Source organism: Lates calcarifer, linkage group LG19 (assembly GCF_001640805.2).
Source record: "Lates calcarifer isolate ASB-BC8 linkage group LG19, TLL_Latcal_v3, whole genome shotgun sequence".
Taxonomy (NCBI): domain Eukaryota; kingdom Metazoa; phylum Chordata; class Actinopteri; family Centropomidae; genus Lates; species Lates calcarifer.
In genome coordinates, this window is record NC_066851.1 from 20,497,748 (window position 1) to 20,524,011 (window position 26,264).

The window sequence follows — 26,264 nt, forward strand, 5'->3', positions numbered from 1 at the left end:
TCCAGGGGGTTAGAATAACACAGGCCAAGCAATTTAATCCATAAACAAGCGATATCACAAATGTTCCCACATGACAGAAACAGAAAGACAGAAAGTGTTTTAAATTGTTAAACAAGAAGAAATCTCCAACTTCAGTCTAAGGTGAAGAATCTCTGGGAAGAAGAAAATCATTTTTGTATTTTAAAATGTGTCACAACAGCATGTTTATTCAGTAAATGAATGTATATCCATAATATTTCAGACATATACATAATATATGTTCAAGATGAATTTTTAAGTTCAGTAGTCAATAATACTGTGGCAGTATGGATCACTACACCATAAAAGAAGATGAGGAGGAGTGATGATGAGCATTGTGGACACACCTGATTGACTGTGTGGGGTCGCTTCTCGCCATTTTCTGCTCGATGGGAATCTGTTCCCATTTGAAATGGAGACTCCAGTCAAATCCTGACAAAAAATACAGCACAAGTGAGACAAAAAGTCAAATCTGGCAGTTAAATTTACAACTGCTTCGTCTAGACATCAGTCCTAAAGCAGCCAAGAAGACTGATTTCACCCACCCAGTGTTCATTCCAATCATTGCAACAAGCCCTTGCACAAAATCCTGTTTATAATTCACTGCTGTCGAATGAAAACTTTCTGTCTTTACACATTTTATATCCAGAGTAACTAACTGTAAATCCATTTCTGAATTTCTACCCTGAGTTTTGAGTTGATCTGGCGAGGATCATGATGTCATATAACAAGGGCTTGTGAAACAGGGGTTTTCCCTGACTGCAGCTGTGTGTTATCAGCTGGTACTGTACATGATTTGTGCTTTGTGTCCTGACCTCCTCTCAAGTCAGCAGAAGCAGCCAAGTAGGCAAAGTTATCCAGGCTGATGACGTCAATGATGGGGCTGACCACTCGTGTATGATCCTGCATGGGAGGAGAAGGACACATTATTAATAAAACATAATGTGTTAAAACACTTATTTGACATGATTAAACCTTTTATATTTAAACTCATAAAAGTATTTATATGCTGTGTTTTAACCGATCTACAGAGATGGAAATCATATTTTTAGTATTAGTAGACCAGAAACTCAGTGTGTCTGGTTGAACAGATTTTTGTTTCTGGATAATTAGGATGTACATTTATAGCTCCTTTAAATAACAGATGAATTAACAAGCAAACAGTCTGAACAACTGTTAACTGGTAACTAACAAAATGTGTAATATCACATACTGAACTCTCATTTCTTCTCCAGAAAATCTTGTCTATCATAATGAAATTGCATTGCATTGAACAGACTGATTATTCCTCACCTTTTGTATAACACATTAGATTTTAACATAATAAAATACAGGACATGCAGCAAAATCACAAATGCAGTTAAAGCTGATCACAGTTATTTAATATAAAAATGAAATCTGTCAAACTGTCAAAATATAAATATAGTCATTATTTTGCAATGCTTTTTTTTGATGATTTATATTTTATATCATAATTATGTTTTTCACTGACTAACTTTAACTCAGCTTGCTTATGCATAAAATTGACTCTAACTAATTAAAAGATAGAAAGTATGACAAGCGAAACATTTTAACATACAATGTTTTGATCAGAATCCTTCTCAGAACATAGATGTTCAGAAAATTAATTCAGCTGTCTTTGTGTGTGTCAAGAGAATACATCAGTGTATATTGATGAATATTAAATATTGCACCACCACTCTGTGGGGGCGATGAATTCATCTCCCAGTGGAATATGTGACTAAAGACAGGTCTGATGATTAACTGCCTGTTTGGATCTTATGGTTTTGATAAGCAGAGATGATCACTGGTAACAACCCAACTCCCTTGCAGTGTTTTTGTGTTAACCTGAGCAAGAATTAGAATAAAAATCAGAAGAGTAAAAAGCAAGAAAAAAATAAATGTACCAATCATTGGTGCAGAACATAAAGGCATATCCTCATTCTTCCCAGAGTTCATAGTGGACATAAATTCATGAGAAATGAACTCTGAACCGTTGAACTACATCCTGCTGCAGAAGGAACACAAACCCAAAAGTAAACACAGCAGAGGAGACAGTGCGAGTGTTGCCTGCATCTGTCTGTGCATGTGTGTCTGTGCCAACACTGCTGTTTGCCCATGAGGCATCTGTTGTGTGTGTGTGTGTATAATCGAACAGCTTAGCATCAGGACACTCGAAATGACTGTTTCCAATTAGTGCAGTCCCTCTCTTTGCTCAGAATCTGAGCTGAACTTTGTCCTGAACTCATTGTACCAAAAAGTGTGGGGGAAGAGCGAGTGTGAAATGCCAGAGAGCAATTTGGAAAGTGATGCTCTCAACAGCTTTAAGCAATAGACATTTATTGGGCTTTTAATGAGCCTCTGTGATTTGGTAATGCGTGAAGTGGCAGCACTTCCAAAATGGATGTCACTGATGATCTCTAAATATGGCTTCCCTCTTTCCTTCTTTCCCTTTTTCATTCTCTCTTCCTGTGTCTGCATGTATTACAGTGTCAGAGTGCTGTGATTTCTTCTCTTACATCTGGCTGCTTTAAATGTCACTAATAACGGAATTTAAGCTTATTTTTCTACTGCAATTACAAAATGTGGCTCTGGAAAAGAACACTAATTTACATGAAACGTGGGAAAGGGAACAAAAATGAACAATTAACTGTTGACAGAATGAAAGCTTTATCTATCTTTAGCTTGTGCTTTGACATGTGGAGATTTCATCACCAAGTAATGTCGCATCAATATCTGAGTAAGAGACCAACAGAGGACACACTGTCCAGCTGGGGCTAAAGGTCAAGAGGCAGACTTCTGTTTCTCTGTCCTGAATCATGTTCTTTGCTGTAAATGTGTGTTATGCACTCACTATGTGGAGATAGTTTGTGGTACAGATGGCAGAGGCATTTTTGTAGATTATAATAATAATGTAAATGAATTAGGATTTTACTGTATTTACATAATGTAAGAAGATCTTATAAATATGATGTTTTGCTTTAGATAAAATTATACTTTATTGCATCAGTAATAATCATCTAATAAAATAACAGAGGCTTTTAATTATGATGCTTTCACTACAGTTTAATGATAGTGGCCCACTATTGTACCTTTTCAATGCAACTTTTACAGTAACTTGTACTTAGAACAGAGTATTTTTTATATTGTTGTACTGCTGCTTTAACTTAGGTTAGTGATCTGAGTATTTCCTCCACCCCTGGCCACAGATCTGTCCGGCTTTAGTTAAAATAACCAGCTAACATGAAAAATTCTAGCCTGCAGTGATATGTAATTCCTCTTCTTTTGCTTTTTTTCATTAGATCTCGTGCTAATGCCTAAAGCCAACAAAACAGAGGCAGAGTTGTGCATCTGAGAAATGTTCTTAAGTGAAACACTAATTGTCTCTGGTCTGTTGGCAAATGACTCCCACCCTGGGGTTGGTCAAAGGGTTACAGGATGATTAACAGGATAAGAAAGAAGAAAAAATATTGCTGCTACACTTTTTTCAGACTTTCCTATAATCTTTGCTTTTTGTTCTTGTAAATTAGGTTGATCTGGTGATAACTGGCAACTAGCTTAAGGAGTCACGAGCCCAAAAGGTCAGGGCTCACTGCTGCTGTGGTCAGTGAAGACAACAAGATAAAGCAAAGAGAGGAGCATTATACAACCACTGATGATATTTTATTAGCTTCTGTACTTCGTAAGTGTGTAACTGCTGTAGAAAATTACCTTCAGACGATTACAGTTATTCTCCATGGTCTACAGAAGGTAATGCACTTAAAGAAAGTCGCCCATGAGGTATTACATATCACCTAAACCTAATCAGAAAATGACCGCGCTGCAGAGAGTGCATATGAAAGGCTATACCTTTCACAAAACTCCAATTCTAATCCCCCAACATTTCTGGGGGGAGAGCTCATTATTAGTACTTAATTACTAATTTAATTAAAGCTTTTTTAGTTGCTGTTCTGAGCTAACAAATGAAAAGCGTTATTACTTTGCATTAAAGGACTGGACACTGACCCCTTATCAGTATTCATACTCTCCTTTATGAAAACAGGACTGTGGTCTCAGGAAGATTAATGAATCCAGGGCCAGGTGCAGCCGGACCGAGGAGCAGGAGAATTAGGCTGCGCTCTCATGAATGCCAGACTAAAGGACTGTAATGCAAGCCGGATGATTCAGAGCTGCCCAGAGCCAAGGATGAGTTTACGGAAACACAATGTGCATACACTCGCAATGTGTAGAGTCCTCTGAATAAAACATTGAGAGGTTTTGTGGTTTGAATATGAGTTTCGTTGCATGCAGAGTTTTTGAATGAGTTGAGGTTATTGTCTGGTGTACTTTCAGAACAAACTGCAGACTCGTGTCCTTCAGTAACTGCTCACTTTTTATAATGCTTCTTCATTTAAAGGAATAGTTCAACATTTTGAGTTGTTTTCTTGCCGAGATCGATTGATACCGCTCTCCTGTCTGTACATTTAACATGAAGCTATAGTCATATGACAGTTGAGGGATAACTCAGATATTTTTTAACCTGGTCCTTATTTTATCACGTTTCTGTAAATGATGGATAGGGACAAAAATCTTTGGCATCTGTGCTGCATTGAGCAAGAACAGAGGACCTGGACACTGTGAACAGCTGCTGCAGTGTAATCTAACTGCACATTTGTCTGTGTCAAAGTATGTCCAATAAAGCACTTGTTTTTGCCACTGACAAACTCAGACTGTTATTATAAGTGTCTGACAACTTTATGGATGGGATTCCTACAGAGATAGACCTATTTATTAAAGAGAAAGATCCTTTTTGTTCAGTTAGAAACATCACTATATATCACTACCAAACTCCACTGACAAAAACAATCATTTTACTTCACAGAACACAGGAGCTGCTGGAATACTGCTGTCTCAATCAGTTAGTTTGTTTATGTTATTCTATGAATTTCAGTGTTGGAAGAAATATTCAGAACCTTTATATAAGTAAAAGTGCCACACATACCTGAGTTATCCTATGCTTTAACTTTGCTTAACATGAAGGCTGGAAAAAGGGGGAAACCACGGTATCAGAAGAAAAACAATCCAGCACCTCTAAATCACACTAATTATCCTTTTTTCCATCTGAACACAAACTGAGGTGTTAAATTTTTTTGGCAAGAACAGTCCAACACATTAACCTGTGCAAATTGTCTTTTTTTGCTCTTAAGGTTTTGTTTGAATGAAACAAGATAAATAATGTGTTAGTTATTGAGCTGTAAAGGTGCTAGTAGGCTAAATTTACTTAAAGACAGAGCCAGGCAATCTGTTTTCTCTCCAGTATGCTAAGATAAGGAGCTTCAGCTTCACATTTACCAAACATACATGGTATCAATCTTCTCACCTAACACTCAGCAAGAAAGTTACCCAAAAAGTGTCTAATATTTTCTGTGTATTGACAGGACTGAGGAAGCATTTGGAGCTACTTAAAGGCAGCAGAGAGAGGAGAGCCGATAAGAGAGCTCTATCCTAGTGAATAAAGTTGTTTTTTTAATCAAGTTTTATAAATAAATAATACAGTGAATGGAGGCAGTAAAGACAGACGCAGCGCCTCCTTAAAACCACAGGGAAAAAGGGAGTGGACGGAGAAATGAGGTGCGCTGGAAACAGCTCAGTCTGAGTGTCAGACTTAAGTGGGAGCTCACATGAGAGGAGAAGTGATTACTGAGAGAAATATGAAATGTAACTGTTCCCACTGCACAGTCAGAGGGAATGTTTGCCTGTGATGGCGGACGGCAGCAGATTTGGGGAAGCAGCTGTGGTGTTTAGAGCCCAGTCGCAGGCTACTTATACCACAGCCAACAACGGCCTATCGCTCATTAGTGAGTGATTAAGGACGCTTTCCACAGCGTCATCTCTCTTTATCACGACCCCAGACACTCACGTCTCAGTAAGTGCACACACTCAGCTCTGCAGACACTCGTGTGCCTCTGCATGTATGTATTTAAATTCTGTGTGCGCTTCACTTGTATAACTTTGTGAAACTGATACAGAAAAGCAGACTAGGAGGGAAACAGAAAGAGCCAACATGTCCTTGAAGGTTCATATAAAAATACCGGTGAAATTAAAAATGACAGAGCAAAAAATAAAGAGTGGCTCGTTCTGCATTTCATCCTGTTCACATTTTTTGATTTGAATTTGACAGTTGTGTCCCTGGTGGGCTACATAATTTAATTTGTAAGATGTGGTGAATGGGGAGAATCTTCCCACTGCATTAAAAATCAGAGAGGAACCCAGCGTGCAGCCTCAGGCCAGAGATAATGCTGTCACTATGCACAACACAAACCACTGGTGCAACACAAAACAGACCAACTAATCTGGTAAAACACCCCACAATCAAGTGGAAAAGACATTGGTTGGGAAAATGGCACCATGGTCTGTGTGACATCTGGTCTACAATGACTTAAATCTTAGCTGAACAAATTGAGTGTTTATTTAACACTATGCAGTGCCAACGTATTACATCACAGCCAATAAAATCTACCCTGAAAAGGAGCAAAATCCCCTGAAGCGTTACATCACAGGGGCAAAAAAAAAAGCAATTGTTCCACCTCCAAAATATGTGTGTGTGCATGTGTGAGCTGCATGTATTAAGTGTCTGATTGGAGAGTGTGAATGAGGGCAGACTGTGAGTCTGCGGGTCTGTACCTCCTTGACTCGTTGGATCATGGGCTGCAGCCAGTCAGTGTTGACCTCGCAGTGGCTGTCCAAGAAGGTCAAGATGGAGGCCGACGCTGTGTTGGCTCCTCGCACACGTGATCGAATCAGACCTGGAGGAAGCACAGGGTAGAGATGCTGCCATGAAATTGAAGCTTATTTTGAGTCATTATTAAAGATGCACTCTACTGAGTGAACATGCCACAGTCAATTTACTTGTCACAATGACTACTCCTCAGCCTGTGAACAGCTGTATAATGTCTTCTGTGGCTCAAAGTGCTGCTGCTAAGCTTTTGTCCTCCAAAGTCTCCCAAATGTTTTCTTTATACCTGCTCTCTGTTCAATTCAGAATTCAACTCAAGATTCCTACAGCGCTCTGCTCACATTACAGAGCTACTGCAGCAGGTTTTCTGATCAGGTTTTGTTGATTGCTCCTCACTCCAAGCTTCAAACTAAAGGAGACTGTGCCTCACCTTACATTGTTAGTGTATAGACTTTCCTCTGTGTAATTTTCTTGTCTCTATTTAAGCGGTCTTCACTCTTCTTAAGTCTGTACTTTATGTCCTTTGCCTTATTTTTCTTACTGTGAACACATTTTGCTCTTGAAAGGTGATCTATAATAAACTTATTGCACAACTGAAATTGCTTGAGGTGACATGGAGACTACAAATCTTTGACAGAAGGCCTTCATTACAACAAGAGTTTGAAAGGTACAAACAGTACTTATTTGGCATTGCACTCATATAAAATTGTGGGACTTATGATGGACAATTTTTATGAAAAGAGCAAGCATTTTTTATTCTTCTTAGCTCAAACAAACTGTCAGTTCTAGCTGGTTCATTAGATTTTGCAACTCCCCCTGGAGCCACAGAAGACTTTGTGAAACTTTTTCATGTATGCAGTGGTACTGTGGGATCTGTAAACACACTTTGATGTGTAAAAACGGTAGAGTAAATCTTTCATATTTATATATTTCAACCTCTGCTGCCTCAACATTTGACCTTAAAAAAAAACAACTAACCTTTGCAACACTAAATGACTAAAAACACTTTTTATGATTAACTGTGCTCAATTTCTATGCTTTGCCTTGTCTGCTACTAAGGTTATTGTTGTTCTTTGTTTCATTTTTTTTGTTTCTTAGTCTATTTTCCCAACAACAACTTTCATTAACTGCAGATGAGCAGGTATGAACTTGCTGCTTCAGGTATAGATTTCACGTATAGGTGGAGGGAATGATTGTAAAAGGGTTGTTTTTTCCAGATGGATGCGCTGCATTCTAATGTGGTGAGGCCAAAGTTGGCCTCTCTGCCTCCTCTACCATTGATTTCTCACCCTCTCACTGAGCATCACTGCAAAGCAGAGAGAAGCTGCTGATATTTGATTCTGAGAGCCTGACATCATGTTTACAAATGATGTTTTTAAAAAGCTGGAGACTCTATTTAAACTGCATTCAAAAGGTCATCATAGGCCACATGTTTTACACTACAAAGTAAATTACATAACAACATCAAAGTACTGAACAATTTAAGGACCTCTCTCATTAAAGTTATTTATTGGTTGAGAGGAAATCATTTGTGTTTCTGGGGTATTTCCATTTGACTTTAGCTGGCAAAGCTTCTACAGAACAAACAGCCTTTAGAAATGAAACCAGTTAATTGGATTAGTCTAAAGTAGATACCAGAATGTGTCTCGCTATTTGCCCTGGCAACCGCTTTCAATTGCTTGCTGAAAAAAGAAAAAAAAGTGTTAATTTGGAGCCAGGGGTAGAATCTATTTTAAAGGAGACACACAGGGGAGTGATGGAAGCAAAGGTGTCTTTCTTCGTCAAAAGTACGTCTACAGTCACAGTAATTTGCATTTTCCACAGGGATCCGTGGAGGAGGTTAATTATATTTTTACTTAATTTTTGTTCTATGCAGCAGCTACAGTTCATTTAACTGATGCATCTCATCATCTGCGGAGTTTTGTTCCAAAGGCAAAGATCATTAAAATAACACAAACTTGTGAAACTGTTTGAAAAGCTAATTGTGCTTTTTTAGAAAAAGTAGCCCTGAAGTCTAACATGATTATACCTGTTATATAGAAATAGAGTCATAGAGAAGGAGGGGTTATTATCTACATCTTTTTGAAACACATTCCTCAGACATGCACTTTATAAGAAGACAAATACACTGAACCATTTCACAGAGAAAAACAGGTTTAACTGAAACTTGTATGAAGATACTTGGCTCAATGTTGTTCACAGCATTTGGGAACAAAAGCAGTATTTGATTCATACAAATTAACAGCAGCAGCACACAACAGTGCACTCTAACCTACTTTAAAAATCGTCCGATATCACTGTGTCAAACTGACTTTTTTAACCTTTGTTTAACTGGGATATGAGCCTGAATCAGACACTTTGATCTTTCATTTTCAGTCCAGTGTCAGTGTCACCTGAGTGACACCTGTGCATCAGTCTAAATGTCCCAAAGTTCAGGTGCCACAGGTATGCCCTTGCAGAAAAAAATGAAAAGTGATTTCACTTTATGTGCAGAAATAACAACTGTATTTGTAAAGCACCATACATCTGATACAGCCCCTGTCTTCTAGAGAATGTGTTTATATGTGTTTATCTGATCTTGCAGAACAGTATCAACTTATAGTGACTACAGCATTATTAAACTTTCTATGGTTATGCTTAGGGCATCAACAGCACTTGGTTCAGGTTAAGGAAAGATTTTAGTAGTGTTTAACTGTCTCTAAAATTCATTTTCAGTGTGTTACAGTACATGTCAGATATATGGCTATCCCACCCATCTATGGTCTCTCATCTGTAACAACAAAAGCCTGTCTCCTCCTGCTTGTTTGTTGCAACTGTGGGTACACTTAATGCTCCAGTGCTTGATGACCTCAGGCAGCAGTTTGACGCATTAAAGGAGAGAAAGTCAATGATGCCTGAAGGTGTGAGGCCATTAGGAGCTGTGTAAAGTAGGAACACAATCTTGAAATCAGTTCTAATAATCACAGGGACAGGGACTGTTCTCTTCTGCTTGAGCTGCATTTTGTGTTGCATTTTTGGTTTACCCTAGCTGAGAAAAAGATTTATATTAAATCAGACTGTTCACTCCATGACATGGCTTTTACACTGAACACATCGATTTTAAAGGCAAACTTGAGCTCGCTCCTGGCTCATGTAACTTGGCTGCCAGTTGGGTTCTGCTGGCCTTAATCCAACATGCTCATGTTTTGTCAGCATGTGGTTCATAAGCCTAAACAAAGTCCTTAGTCTCTGCAGTGAGAGCAGGAACACAAGCAGCAACCTGAGTAAGAGAGCTTATCATTAGGCATCCAAACAAATCAGGAACACTGGCGCTTTTGGCCTTTAGTTTGGCTGAACTTTCTTGTTTTGCTAGTTCAGATTTAATCTAATTTGGGGATTAAATTAAGTCAATTCAGAAACCTGTGGGTGATGACTCAAACAATGCTGGCATGTTCTTCTACAGTCCTGTAGTTTGTGTTTTTAATAAGGATTCTGCAATGGAAAGAACTGGAACAGACTTTGTAGAGTTGCCTTGTTTCTCCAAATACATTTCCAATGTCAGGTGTGCACACCTGCTCACAGTAGGTGATAAATCCAAATGAAAGTAAAATGAACCATAGGCACATGTATATACTGTATGTGTGTGTTGAGATACAGATGCAGAATGGATGCACCAAAGCATCTATTTCATTTCTTGTGTGTATGTTAATTGATTATTTTGTTTTGATTGAGGCTATACAGTCTAATTAAGTTATGTTTTTGTCACTATTAGTACTCAGATGATTAGTTAATTACTTGACAAGACAGAAAATTAATTAAATAACTAATTTGAAAATCAATTTACAGTCACTTAGCAGGAGAGAAGTGACTAAACAAACCACTGATTGATTTAAATAAATGAATAATTAGTCAGCTGCAGCCCTGAGCACCAAGCCGATTTGTGTGTACATGTACCATGTGACACAATGCCTTCATGTTGGATTGCTTAAAAAACACACATGTGTACGGTCTCTTTTCTATTAAACCAATTTGTCTCCTCCCCGTCTTCCCCCTGTCTCCCCCGTCCCTCCACTCACCCTCTCTCCTGCCGTTCCTCAGGCAGCGCACTTTGGGGATCTGAGAGAGCAGCTGGCAGTCCTCAGCTGGAGGAGGAGAGCAGAGGAGATGGGATGTTATGGTGGAATCAGAACACACACTGAGAAAAACATCTCTCCTCATCGCCTTGTCTCACACTCTGTCACTCACACAAACCCACAAACACACCACAATCCCACACTTAAATGGATTCAGAGCACTTTAAACACACATAAACACAAGGCCACTCACACCACAGAACAATATGACCTAAACACATCACATTCAGAGACAACACCCATCAGTGCTCCATCACTGTCATGCAAATAATCAAGAAACATGTAAACACAAAAAGTGCACAGTTCAGAGAGACTGAGTGCTCAAACAAAAGAGCTTCATTTCACAGGATAATTAAATTCAAAATCCTTTTTCCATAAACAAGTCCAGCGAGCAGCCCATTCCCATCATCCACTCCCTTTCTCTACATGAGCAATATCTGGCGCAGACTTTTTGTTGATGCAAACAGCATGCAAACACAGGTACACACACACCCACCCACCCCTGAGAGGATTAGCATTAGCAGCAGAGAGTGAGTGTGATCTTGCTAAGGGATTGTGGGTAGATCAAGCAGACCCTCTCCCCAGCAGCGATAGAGTATGCTGACAGAAACAAGCATGACAACTTGTAATCCTGTTTGATTAAATTAGTTGTGTGTACAAACCTGTTTGTTTGCATTTAAGCTGTCAAATATGTGAGAGTATGAGTGCGCTACAGAGGAGACAGCTGGGATGTTTGTGTGTGTGTGTGTTCAGTGGAGTGGAGTGGAGGGAGGCTTTATCCACTCAGGGAAGAAGAGCAGAAAGTCATAGATCACACTCACTGAGCAGATGTTGTATACTTCTAGCCAGATTGTGTGTGTCCATCTGTGCATGTGTGTGTGTATGTGCATATGCTTATGTGAGTGCTTCCATGCATGTAATTGCATGGAAACATGTAATTGAATTCTATGTATGAATTTGTCTAATTTAAAATTAGTGGTGGTGATCTAAAGCTGGAGTTCCATTCAGGATACAACTCGTAAGATTTCCAATTAGAACAACAAAGTTAATTCCTTCAATTTCTTTTACCCTTTCTGCCACAATAGTGCACTGTTAACATTAGTACACTGTATTTACTGCAGTGTATTCTTATCCCAACAGTATTGGAGTCACATGCTGTTGTCTGGACTCGTAGTAAAGATCACTGCCCTTGATTGAGGACAGTGTCCTTACGATTAAGGCAAGCCTTAACAGGATTACACTCGGACAGGACGATCCCTCCTCCTGTTGCTGACCAACATCCCCCACCACCTCCTCTAGCTGTCTGCCTGCCAGGTCACATCTACCAACCAATCAGATCACACTCTCACTCCCTGTCTGAACTCCACCTGCACTTTAAGCACGGCAGCTACATGTTAGAAAAAAATCATGAAATCTCTGTGTTGCTGGGTGTTTTATTGTTGTTGATACTTACGTGAAAACTATAAAATAAAATAAAAACAAAGCTGACAAATCCACTCTGCCTGATTCTATATGAATATACTGAAAATATGGACACTATAAATAATGAAAACAAAGAGCAAATATATTACAAAATATACTGTATTAATGTGGAGGAAAAAATGTGAGAGACAGACGTGCAAATGCTATTATGTTAATACAGCTGTCTTGGACTTGTGAACAGCCACAGTAGAAGAAATTAAACCAAACTGGTTTATTTATTTTGTGTGTGTGAGTGTGTTTAGGTGAACTGATCTTCAGGTTTTTCAACAGAAGGATTAAATTAAATAAAGATTAAATAAAGATTATTATTGTTATTATATTGCTGTGAAAAGCTGAAAGATCGCAGTTGAAAGTGGAAAACGCTGTTTGCTCTGACAGTACTGCGTTAGGAGGCTAAAAGACTTGAAAACACACCAGAGTAAATGTAATCTTTCTTTACTGTTGGCAGTGTGGGTATCCATGTTCATTTAAACATAAAAATGTCCTCCAACATATCATGCTTCACTGTCGATTTTGTCAATTTTGCCTTGACTATGATGGTATTTGAGGCTGTTTACAGTTTCTTTATATCAATTAGTCATGTGACCTTAAAATCACCACCACCAGAAATTGTATTTTGCAATGTGCTTATGTAATTTGGATGAAACTGTGTTTGCAAGCTCCAAGAAAGAATCCATGTTCATTTAACATCATGTAGTGATTTGGATTTTAGAGGAAATGCTCTACACCCTGCCTTTAAACCACAACTTAAAAAACAGTTTTACTTTGTTTTTACTAGCAGAGATTACTGAGACTTAAATAAATCACAGCATTAGAAACTGGCATCAGAGGGAGACAACAGAGAAGAGTTGGAAGGAAAAGAATAGCTGGTTAATCTGAGGCTTACTGGTTCACACTCAGACTGAGTCAAACCTAAAGGCCACAGGCTGGAACCTAAGTGTGTTTGAAACAGCTTCACATGATAATTAATACGGAGACCTGAGATCCAAACATTAAAAGTTTTGCTCAAGGACACTACAGCAGAGGTGGAAAAATTCAAGCCCTGTCGGTGCTGCCAGCTCATCGTGGGTGCAGGTAGACTGGCAGCAGCAGAGGGAGAATAAACGAGGCATTAGTGAGCTAATAGAGCTCCCGCTGCTGCTGCCGCTGAGACACTACTGTTTAGATGTCTGGCCAGCTCTGACACCTCTGAGTGTGTCTGCATGTATGTGTGTGTGCGTGTGCATGTGGGCGTGTGTGTGTGTCAGTGCCTGAGTACACAGTGAATGTAGGTCGCTGTGTTATTCCCACAGACAGAAGATGCATGTGGTGGTAATTACAGAAAGCGCTGTGGACAGTGAGAAGCGTGAGCTCATGTAATTCTTCTGCCTATTGCTGACAAAGGGGAATAATTGCTCAAATGTGGTTATCCTGTAATTCCACAGTCCTGGTCGGTTACATAAAACATAACCCGCTCTTTATGGCGCTATTAAACTGATTCAACTCCTCCATTTTCTTAATGTCAAGGTCAATTAGACGACTAATTTGCTTTTACATAAAAAATAATCAGTTTCTCGCGGTGGTAACAGCTCCAGCTCCTCTCTGTTGCCGTGTTGTTTTCACCCATCAGCAGCATCACAGACCAGTTACATAAAAAGTGAGCAGATCCTCAGGACGCTCTCACCTCTGATTCAGTTTCTGATTGTCTGTGATATTAGCCACTCCTGTCTCTTGATATTATCCTCCCCCTACACTCTCCTATTATTAGGTCTTCTCCTCTTCTCCCCTTCACATTTGCATCACACATTTTCATAGCAGATGGCAGTGTGAAGACAGCAAAACACCTGGTGTTTTAAAGCCAGGGTTTTAGACATACAGGTTATGAGCCCAAATTCCTTCAGTGCAGCCCCACCCCTCCTTAATGAGCCACCAAGTGTCTGTAGAAGTTTCACATTTCTTCATTTACCAGTTTCATCATATTGTCTGTAAAATTGCCTGTCTACATGATCGTGCTGTTTCAAGCCTCCACACTGCCAGTAATATGAATCATTTTCATAAATGATTCTTTAGGGCATTTCATGCAATGATGGAGAAATGACAGGGAACCAGGGAGCAAGAGAGCAGCAGTGCCCCGGCCAGTCATATAATTCTGCTGGAGAAATACTAAATCCCTTTGTTTTTCATAAAGACAGTCACATTTAAACCTGCTGTAACTGTTCTTTTGGCCTCTCTGCGTAGACAGAAACAAACTCCACTACGTTCACCAGCTAGTTGCTAACTTTGCCACTTGGTCCTGAGCAGGTAGTGTACAGTAGGTTTTTTAAAGCTGAAAACAGCTGCCTGCTGTGGTTGAAAACAACATTGTTGAAAGCAGTGAGAGTGAACCAAAACAGAGCTGTAAATCCTACCAGACAACGAGCTGAAACACACTAGCCTGCTGTGTAAGGTGGGGAGGAACTGCAGAGTGGATAATTCTCTGTGGGTTCATGAGCAACACCTTACAGGTACACTTTAAAAATACTGAATCAGCCCCTCTTAAAACTCCCTCTCAAATTCCCAGAAACAATGAGGATAAAGCCTCACTGTGCTCAGTGGCACCTTCGCCTCAACTTTAGCAGCAGTAAAACAGAAACTCACGGTCAGAGCTGAAGTCATCTATCAGGATTATCTCTTGAATCAGAGATGGAGGACTTCGCATCAGGACACTAAGAAGGAGAAGAGGAGGGATGGAGATCAGAGAACAAAAACATCCATCAGCGTCATTGCTCCTGTCTCATCAGGCCGTTTAAGTTCGACCTCATTACCTTTTGATGGTGCGAAGGAGAGTAGAGCGAGCCTCATTGTGGAAAGTGATGATGATACTTGTGGCGGGAAGGTCAGTGTCGTAATTCAGAGAGGCACACCTGCAGAGAGACGAATATAACACAGAGTGAGCAGGTTTCAATCCTTCCTCTTTTTTTGGGCAGCTGTGCCCTCTGGAGTCGTCTCAGCATTGTTGCTGTAGTGACATGGAAATATCTGGTTGCCAGGCAACAGCTGCACAGATTTCTGACCCTCCACTTTAATCTGCCACCTGTAGCTGGGAGCCTTAAGCACAGGTCAGAAGACGTGAGGATGATTCTGTTATTTAACTTTTATTTAACACGCAACTCAAAAACATTGGTTGGAATAAGCTAAAAAACATAACGAAGCCACCGGGTCACATGCAGGAGCATCTCATATTTCACAGTCGTTGCTGGGGTTTAAAGTCCTTATTCAAATCCCTTAAAAACATTTTTTTTTTCTTAATGCGTGGTAAGGAAGTCATTTTATCATCTTGAAAACAAACTGAGAAACAGATTATAATTCTTCAAAGTAAGGCTCTTGGTATCAAACTAAGAGTTTGTATCAGTTTCTCTACCCCCTGTGCTGAGGGGATACAAACTAGGCTGCACAGGTCAGGTTGAACTTTGCAATAAAATCCTCCTATCTGACCTTCTAACTACCTGTAAGTGTGAGACAGATTTTTCTACACACCTCCAAATCCATGTGCAGCCTGAGCTTAGATTAGTCCCTGATCTACTTGTGCGGATCAAAGCAGGCAGACAGCACCTGGGCTGAGGCTCTAACTCCACTCACCTGTAGTGTCGGGTGTCTCTGATGGCGCGCTCGCTGCCCAGCCGGTCGCTCTCCTGCAGGTTGAAGGCGTGCTCTCTGTACGGGTCGTCCCCCGGCTTCAGCTGTTTCCCCACCAGGTAGGCCTTCTCGTCAAAGCCGCCCAGCAGCTGGCCCTGCTGCTCAGTCCGTGGGGGCTGAGTCACCTGCAGAGGACACAGCATGGTGTGTTTAAACGCTCACATCAGCCAGAAAAACACAGGGTAATATGAACAGCTGATACTCAAGTAGAAATCAACGATAAAAATTTAAACAGAAATGAAGAATGTTGTGGGATTTAAATGATACACAAACACAAATCCTCTCTCTGTCACTCAAGTGCACACACATCAGCAGCTGAGTTGTTTTTAGTGTCAACACTCTGCTTCTTCACTGCCATCACTACTGTCAACAAACTGTTCCTCTGCCACATCTATTATTACTGTGAGAGGGCTGAGTGCCACATCCAGCAGCCTCATATTTTAACTGCCTGTGTTAATAAGCTGCTCAGAAAAAAAGGTTGGTTTTGGTTCATTTCACAAGCCTTCAGGTCACAAATCTTTCTATAAATGACCAACTAAACTTTTGACTGAAGTGGAAAAAGAAATAAAATACAGACACGATTTTTTACAATCTCCCATTAAAAATAATGCACGAGATGCTTTGTTGTAACTAAGGCCTAGACTGTATTTGAAATTAAAACTTCATTGCTGACCTTGGAGAGAGTTGTTGGCAAAACACTGATCCTATCACTCTTCCTCAGCAGAGAGTCTTCATCTATTTTTCAGAGAACTTTCAGGACTTCTTGTTCGTGTTGCCTTTAAAAGTTGGAGATTGAAGTTTATGTTTATTTTATTCAAACTAAAAAAAAAGATTACTTTCATAATTTATTAATCACTTGATTACTCTTGATGCTGTCTAGTCTAGATTTGTCATTTTAAAAGAAAAAATGTAAAATGCTCTGGTTGCTTTTCTTTATATGCAAAATGTAAGATGTTTTTTAGACGCCTGGTCAGACCAAACAAGGCCTACAACCTCCTGCTCATGGACACATCAGCACATGGACAGGAGGAGCTGGGGGTTGAAAAATCCACCCTGAGAACTTCACAACCACTCTGCAGAAAAGTATCAGCCAAACGATTAACATTTTAATGCTATTTCCTTCTTCAGGTCAGCGTGTCAGTGCTAACAGAGCAAAATGGGATGGGAACTCATCAAATCAGAATCCACACTCTATAAATCCTCAGTAATTAATGGATTTTCCCCACAAGGAGGTTTAACACTGGCTGGCAGCCTGTTATGGCTGAGTGGGAGGTTAAAACAGCTGATGAATACATAAAGGAAGATGAGAGTAGCCCTCATCAAAGAGAAGCAACAACAAGATGGACAGATGGAGGAATGGAAGGAGAAAGGAGAAAAGGAAAGGCAGAGTGTTTGTTCTGTGCTGCTTCATTAAAAGTCGGTGTAGATGGAGGATTAAGAGGAGGCTCCTGACAAGGCTCAGGTGAGTGTGGTCTCATTTTCAGTCTCTCAGAGGAGCAGCATGACCCCAGAAGTTTACCTGAGCGCTTCCTCCTCCTCCAGTTTTATTTCTTTGCATTGGGCTATTTCCTAAAGTTTTTCTGTATTCAGTGTTAGTATATTTTGTGTGCACCTGTCAGGCACCTTGTAACTCTGGCTTTGACATAAAGTTGACCTACTCTCCCACACCCTGTGGAAAACTGGTTCAGCAGCAGCTTCGTGTTTTAACACTTAAGGTCTGAATATAAATTAGTTACTCTGCACCAACTCAATTTACTTTTGTAAAGAAGCCTTTTTACTCAGCGTATATTGTGTTGCATTAATCAAGCCTATTGTTCTCTACCTCATCCAATATGTACATGCATTTATACATAAGGTTCAGTATCACTGCCTGACATGAACATGTCATTATATGCGACTGTAAGTCTCTACAGTTAGATCTACAGAGAAACAGCTTGAAATCAGTTGAGAGCATGTTAATTATCTAACCACATTGAGAGTATAATTTTCAACAAATCATATCTGTAAGATCATTACAAAAATGTTTCACTTCAATGCTTACTACAAGGACATCTAATTACTAACTACACACGTAGAGACACCTCTAACAACACTGTTCTTCTTCATGCAACAATGTTTAACTACAAAACCTGGACTCTTTTGACAAACACTTTACTGGTTATACAAGTTATCTGTGTATAAGTTAAACAAGTATGGAGATAATACCCTTACAGCACAACCTTAGTTGCTTTAAAGAATGAGCCTCACTAAGTCTAACAGCATGATCTGATCTGAAACCAATGCACAGGAATTCAGAGAAGATTTTCAGGTTCTAACTTTAATTTAATGAAACATTTTCTTACTTATTCAGTGAACCCCTGCAGGCATCTAAAAACACACAGACATGGTGGATTGCACATCTTTGTGCCATGCAAAGCCCAAATAATTATCAGTTGTGAAGATAAACAATTGTAGCCTGTCCATTAGCATTCTCCAAATCACCTTGGAAAGGACAGTGGCAGGGTTACACGCCTATATTTATCACTACTATTAATTTTAACAGCATTATCTCTTCTAACAGGAACTGAGAGCACCAAGATGACAGAGTCAGGTCATGAACTAGAAAGCCCAGAAAACAAATGAGTGTTTGAAGGGTATATTTTACATGATTAGTTACTCTCATCTAGCTTCACATGACTATTAATAGTAAATACCATTAAACAAATCAATCACCACCAATATGTGATGGTAAAGGCAATTTACTCACTTCACAATTCAGACCTTTTTCCAGAATCTTGTATCTTATATCCCCTGGTAATCCACTAGTATCATCATGACTAAATATTAAAGCTACAAAGATGGTACCTCAAGCATAATAAGACAAAAATAACAGAAGACACTTTGCGGCTCAGTCCACTGAATTAAATATGAATCTCGTCTGGAATGTGAGCACGTGTCTGCTGGCTCTCTCTCAAGCCGAGTTTAAAAGACTCAACAAATCACAAACAAGTAAATCTGCTTGATTGGCTGGAGATGAAGCAGCACTGTGGCTCTGAGTCTATGATGACAGATGATGAGATCCTGCTGAGGACACATCGTATCAGATCACGTAGTGGTGATGTGGTGGGCCTGAGTCCTATTTATGATCAGTTTACATGTCATCTAAACTGGTAGGTTATTTTCCCTAAGAAATATATTTGTGCTAATATGTGTCCCATCATAGTTACTGTGTGCAAGTAGAAACTTTATCAGCTAGTTTTGCAAATCAACATATCTCCACTTGGAGCTGTGGTTTTAAATATTTCACTCACTGTAAACTTAAAAAACCTTAGAGTTACTGAAAAAACTACTGAAACTACTGAAAACAAGATGTTATGGAGCCAGATTCAGAGGCGCTTCATTCCATTAAACTTTAATGTATCGTATAAACACAAAAGTCAGACGGGATTGGAATATCTTTATAAAGATATAAATTTCTGTAAGATTAATTTCCCATCCTACATGTCGTCTTCTCTGCCTCTGACTGTGTCAGTGCTGCCTTGCTGCTGCTGTCCCTACATGCACGACTGGAATCAGACAGACACCTCCAACCATAACTGCCTTCTCCTACATGTTTTCACTGCACTGCAGAAATGTCCCACTGTGCAGACTCTGTTGTATTTTGCCTTTTGGGTTATTCACGAACTTAGAGTATTGAATTACACTCCTCATATGACAAGACCAGGGCTGAAGAGATGAAACATTACAGCATTTCATAATAAAAAAGGAAAAGATATAAGATAGAATTTTATAATTTTTTTAAATTTATGTTTAACACCCGTTTTTAACTTGCATTTAACTTGTTTTTATGCTATTGTTTGTTGTTTAGCACTTTGAGATTTGCCCTCAAATGTAAAGTGCTTTATTAATAAAATGAATTATTATTCTTAATTTTGTCTGGCAGAATTTACTTCTTTTTATTTTCCTCCTCCCTGGATTAATTTTAAGGGCCCACTTGAGGGTCTCACCTATGAATTTTTATTTATTTATTTTTTTTTTCCAGCAGAATATCTCAAAATTTAATGAATATATATATTTAATGAAAAGAATATATATATTTGCTTAAGTATTGCATTTGAGTACCATGGTAAAGGATGTGTACATCACCTTAGTATTTCTATTTGATGCTACTTTATACCTCCTCTACTACACTTCTTTGTACTCATTTAAATCTCGTTACAGGTTACATATAAAATCGAGGATTACCTTCGAAAATGTGATCATTTGTTATAATTACAAACAATGTATCAGTCCAAAGGCTGCCATTCTGCTGAGTACATTTACTTTGATTAGGATATTAGACTCTTAGATTGTGGGATGTATTTCTTTGGACCAAGTGGGATTTAACCACATGATATCATGGGATGACAAAATGAAAAAAACAAAAACAAAAACAAACAAAACATGGCGATAACATGTAAAATGTTATTCATACACAATGTGGTTGGATTTAACAACATTTAATGGGGTTGTTTGCTTGTGTGATCACGCCACTGTCAATCAAATAAAACACCCACACAGTCCTGTTGAAACAGATCAGCTGAGTTTTAGTATTACACTTGGACTCTGTTTTCAAGGACTTTAAATGATAAAAAGTGATGAAGCTGTTCAGCACTGGTGGAGGGTTGTACTCTTACCGTGTCTTCTAGTTTTGTGTGCATTATACTGTAATGGAAAATGTAGCTAATCCTAGCTCACAGCACATTTAACCCAGTTCTCTTGTGAACTGTTTATGTGATCACATGATGAATCAAAAAATTGTTGCTGGGTTGGTCAGAAAAAAAGTATCTACAGAACTACTGTAAAGTCTGGGCACCAGAACCTGCAGCCTGAGCTGAGAAGCACTGACAACTACTCAAAATCAAATAATAGATTAAAAATGTGGCACGCTTCTCGTAATCTCTCGGTTAATCTGTGCTTAGAAAACTCAGCCACACATATGAACACTGGACGAGGATCTGTGGTCAGATGTTTACAACATGTCCAGCAGCAGATGTGCTGGTCAGAGACTCTGTTGATTACCGCTGATGTAAATGTTAAAATAGAATTAGACAGAGAGCAGCGTTCACACATTGTTACTGTAGAAAGAGACTGAGAACTGGTGCTGGGAAATTAGACCTCTCAACACAGGAAATGAGAGGGAAAAAAAGTGGAGCCAGTGCAAACAGATCTCACAGATGATGTCATTAGTACATCAAATGCTGCTAATGAACAGACTTATGGGGAAAAGAAAGAGGGGTGGAGTGAGGGATGGATATTAGGGAAGCAATGAAGGGAGGAAGAGCAGCGCAGAAAGACAGAATCAAAGGAGAGGACATATGAAAGACATAAAAAAGAAAGACGATCAGAAGAACAATCGAAAGGAGTTAAAGAAAAAGAAGCGGAGGAAGGAGGGACAGAAATGACAAGTGAATAAATAAACAACAGAGAAGGATAGAAGGAAAAGTAAACAGAGGAGAAAAAAGGAAGGGTAGGAAGTAGGGAAGAAGGAAAGGAAGGATGGAAGAGGAGGAGGAAAGAATAGAAGAAGGACTGAAGCATTAAACAAGGAAACAAACGAGCAGATTACAGAACAGAAGAAGAGAAAATGGGAGAATAAGTGAGCTGGAGTAAAAAAGAAAGGGTGGAAATATAAAAGAAAGACAGAGAGGAAAGAGAGAGGAGGGGAGCAAGGACAGAGGGATGAAGAAAGAAAGAAAGAAAGAAAGAAAGAAAGAAAGAAAGAAAGAAAGGCCTTCTTCCTGGTTGAACTGTTGGACCTTGTGTGGAGCTGGCAGCCTCTGAGCTTCAGGTCAGATTACCAGAACAAACTACAGCGAGGAAATCTCAGTTTGGTGACAAAGGTGAACGACCCCGCTGAGCAAATCAAAGATTACACTTGGAAACACTCACATCCAAAGTATACAGTTCAAAGACCGACCTGATTAGAAGTGATGTGTGTGTTCAGACTCTAAACTGTCCTGCAGAGATGAAATATATCTCTTTTCACTACAATCAGACTCACCGATTACTCAAAGTGGTTCCATATTTGTTTGCGTGCATCTTCTGAACATCACTGTTCACTTGGCCTGCGCTCACACACTGATGCAGACCACAGTTTCCTCTCTTTTTTCCTTTTTTTCTTTTTTCTTTTACACATGAGGAGACTGCTTAAGTAGCATAAATGCCACAGCAGCTCCACCATTTGCCCTTGAATTATTTAATCCTGTGAACAGCGTTTTAATGATTCTGCCACTGCTGTTGGAGCAAAACATCCTGACATGTTGGCACACATCCTCAGCCACAGCTGAGACAATTTTATTGGTCTAGTAAATTGTGAAAGAGGCTCCAGCGCACTGTTTCCTCAACAGTCCCAGTCTCCTAAAGATACAGTTGGACATACATACTTAATTGATTTGTCTGTCAGCGTGGTTATGGAGTGGAAGGAGCAGTAAACAGCTGGAGAAAGAAAACAAAGAACTGGCCTTAAAACTTTGTATTCTCACAGATGTTAAACTAGACTCACTTCTATAGTCAGAGTATCACACAGACTTTTATCAGGCTCAAAAGTTGGCGAGTAAGTGGGTTTTATTGTAGAGCTGCAATGATTAGTTGATAAACTGACAGAATATAAATTGGCAACTACTGTATTTCGATCAAAAATAATTGTTTTTCATCATTTCTCAAGCAAAAATGCCAAATATAAACTGGTTCCAGCTTCTTAAATGTGACGTTTTGATGCTTTGATGGTCACATATGACACATAAGAAATAAAACAAGGAATTTCAATACATCACCTTGAGCTAAAGGACACTGTAAGAAGCACTTTACACTCTTTTCTGTTATTTCATATGTAAAACAATGAATCAATAAATCAAGACGATATTCAGAAAATTAATCAATAATGAAAATAACTGTTAGTTGCAGCCCCAGTTTATTCTAAGGCTCCAAATTGTGGATTATTTTCCATTTAATAGTTGATTGTTTAGTTTAGTGATAACACCAATCATAAGCTTCCAAAGCACAAGGTGACATTTTCAGGGTGTTTGCTTTGTCCAAACAACATCCCCAACCCCCAAATATATTCCGTTTACACTGAGAAAAACTGCATATTCTCACATCTGAGAAGCTGGAACCACAAAATATTTCATATTGAAATGTGTTTTTTCTTAATAAAGTCATATTTCTTCACTCAAACCAGTGGAAAACACACTTTTTCACTTGAATCTCTCTCATACAGATTTTTGTTATGCCAAAAGATCGATTATAAAATGTAAATACAATCACTGATTGATTTTTTCTGGCAAAGGACTGATCAATTATCCCCTGAGCACCCCAGCCCTGTTCACTCTCTCCACTCTCTCTCTGTTTACAGACTAAAAGCACAGGCTACAGGTCTTGTATCCCTTTACACTTCATGCAACAAAAACCCCTGAAGGCAACTAGACCAGATCTCCTAATCTGAGCTGGCATGGACCCAGCCACAGTCCCGGCATACACTGCTCACACCGAGTCTATAGGCTGTTGTTGCAGCCTGGAGAAGTTACTGCAAGCCAAGCCTGACGACCACCACACCTACAGTCACACTATTTACCAGAGGTAATTTTCACTCCTCCGTCCTGGCGCAGGCAAAGACAGACGAATACAGACCTGACCTGACTGAAATAGGCCTTTAATGACACACTGTAAAGGGCAGAGGCGATAAGAGGAAGGATGCCTCTTCTCGCTCTGTGGGAGCTGAAAGCCCGTGTTTTTCACCTCACATGTGCAATCCAAGAAAGGTCTCAGCATAATATGGTTTACGAGGCGTTTGCGCACGACGCACAGGACTTATGGAAAGCCTCTTACGGGTACTTGAGGTTCTCTCGGGCTCTGGGAAGGCACGGAAAGGCAGGGAAACACCGACAAACAGAGGTATAAGCAGGCTGCTGATTCTCCAGCCTGGAGAATGAAGACATGACCGCACAGGAGGAGGAGGTGGAGGACGCTGTAGAAAGCAACACACGTCCATCAAAGCAACACATTCCTGCTGTGACACCCCCAGCTGTGCACCATCACCAACACCACTCCACCTCCATCCTCATCATCCCAGGTTTCACACACACACACACACACACACACATGCACATCAACATGCAGCACACACTCTCCTGCAGCTCGGCGCCTTCAGCGAAAGCGCCGTGCGCAGCGCCGCGCTCCTTCCCCCCCCCCCCCCCTCTTTCTCTCTATCCCCCCACAGCCGCGCTCACTCACTATCAGCGGGATGGTCCTGTCGTCCCGGTGGATCTCCAGCCGACCGGGGACCACCTTCTGCCCATGGCTCCTGCCGCGGGTCTGCGAAGCCGACGACGACGGCGACGACTGGGGCTTGTTGTCCTGCCACAGGTAATAAAACGTCCCCAGGATCCACGCAACGGTCAGAATCGCGATGGCGTTGGCCCGTATCCTGCGCATGGTGAGTCCATAAGGAGGGCTCCGGAGGTGAGCCCGGCTGGTTCAGGTCCGTCCGCGGCAGAAGGTGCAGCCTCCCCGCCGGTGATGGGTTGAACCGCAGCGCAGACAGACAACCTCTATCTCTCCGCGAACAGGCTCTTCTGCCGGAGCGCTCCCTCTCTGCTGGGATTTGCGCACTGACAGAGCCAAGGTCCTAGCGCCGAGTCATATCATCCTCCCTACACAAAACACACACACACACACAGAGAGAGAGAGAGAGAGAGGGAGACACACACACAGGATCAGAGCACATACACACACACACAAATCAACCATCCATCGGTTACACTGAGGAGAGGATGTCCAACCTGCTCCCAGCAGCTGAGGTTTTAATTTCAGACACATACAAAGTGCGGAGGAGGAGATGACAGGAGATTCACTTCTCACTTCTCCTCTGATGCACATTGTCTTTACTCCCTCTGCGTGTCGTGGAAACCCGATTTAACACCGTGGTTGTCTTTACTTGGAAGAACATATCGTTCCCTTTAAAACACAAAGCCCTTCCCCTTGTTTAAATCGCCTTGGGTAATGTGTGCATTAAAGGCAGTGGTGGAAAAAACAATTACATTTCCTCAGGTGCTCTGCTGAAGTGTAGTTTAGAGGTTTATTTTATTTATTTTACGCATCCTCCCCGATGTTTGAATGGCAAATGTACTTTTTACTGTTAAAAGTTACTATTTACTTAAATAAATACGATTTGACACACATCACATGTGATCAGTCTATAAAATATGATGCACTGTTGCACATTAAACTACCACAAAGTATATAGAGCAGAAAGAATAATGTCCACCCCAACCAAATACAACATTAAACTACTTCTTGCATGACATTGCAATAATAATGCTCCAGTAATAGAATAATATAACACTGTCAGTGTTATATTATTCTATTACTGGAGCGTTCTGTATTATATTTTAAGCTTTGGTGTATCTTCAATGCAGGACTTAGAGTACTTGTGTTAGTATTAGATTATGTATTTTGACCCTATTACTTATGTAAACATCTTTTGTTTCAGTCTAGCTGAATAACAGAGAGGAATATGGCTGCACTTAATGAACATTTTTAGAATTGATTAAGCCAAGTATTTTCTTGATTAAGGTCTCAGAGTCCAAGGTAATGTTTTCAAATGTAATGTTTTCTCCAAGCAGCAGTCTAACATCCACAGATATTCAGTTTACTATCATATCAAACAGAACAAAATCAGGTTTCACTACTGTCAGCCGAGAGCAGAAATCTGAGGCTGCAGCGGGCACAGGCAGAAAAGTCTGTATAGACATAATTCTCATTCAAGTCCAGTGCTGTTCATCCATGCAGATAGTTTTTATTTTATTTGTTCCCATTTTTGAGACATCTCTTGCTGAAATTTCATCTTCCATTTTAATGCAATGGATGAGAACAGAATTTGATTTGTGGAGCCCAGAGCACGGGGAAATGGATTAAAAACTTCAACAGCAGCATCTCTTTTCAGAAACAGTATTATAGGCTACATCTGAATAAGCCACAGACCTCACAGTTTTCATAGAGAGTATTTCCTTTGAAAACTGAAATTAATTAAATGAACCTAAAATCAGTCTATGTGGCTGGATAACACTGAATAAATTAGAAAATATGTTAATTTGAGTGAACTGAACCTTTAAGTTCTTCCACACTGCTTCCCCGTCAGCCGCAATTCAGATATCTGCACATTTGCTGCAACATATTTATTCAGACTGTATAAGAAGACTCATTATTCTGCCTATGCATTTTAAATCGTGCATTTAAATTAAGAGCCTCCAGCTCCTGCAGAGCAA

The 26,264-nt window shown here is 39.9% G+C and overlaps 1 protein-coding gene across 2 annotated transcripts in view; it reads right to left on the reverse strand.

The window, feature by feature from the left end:
- The window catches only part of galnt16 (UDP-N-acetyl-alpha-D-galactosamine:polypeptide N-acetylgalactosaminyltransferase 16), a 33,833-nt gene extending 9,211 nt beyond the window's left edge, over nucleotides 1-24,622 (reverse strand). The window contains exons 1-8 of one of the 2 annotated variants that reach the window (XM_018666274.2): nucleotides 24,232-24,621; nucleotides 15,925-16,106; nucleotides 15,111-15,209; nucleotides 14,944-15,011; nucleotides 10,789-10,854; nucleotides 6,682-6,803; nucleotides 834-921; nucleotides 366-450 (exon numbers count right to left, since the gene is read on the reverse strand). In XM_018666274.2, the coding sequence (XP_018521790.1) occupies nucleotides 366-450; nucleotides 834-921; nucleotides 6,682-6,803; nucleotides 10,789-10,854; nucleotides 14,944-15,011; nucleotides 15,111-15,209; nucleotides 15,925-16,106; nucleotides 24,232-24,432 (911 nt within the window). In that variant the 5' untranslated portion in view covers nucleotides 24,433-24,621. Of the gene's footprint in view, nucleotides 1-365; nucleotides 451-833; nucleotides 922-6,681; nucleotides 6,804-10,788; nucleotides 10,855-14,943; nucleotides 15,012-15,110; nucleotides 15,210-15,924; nucleotides 16,107-24,231 lie in introns of both variants that reach the window. The other variant, XM_051077924.1, reaches the window with a different exon arrangement.
- Nucleotides 24,623-26,264: the final 1,642 nt, after the last annotated feature.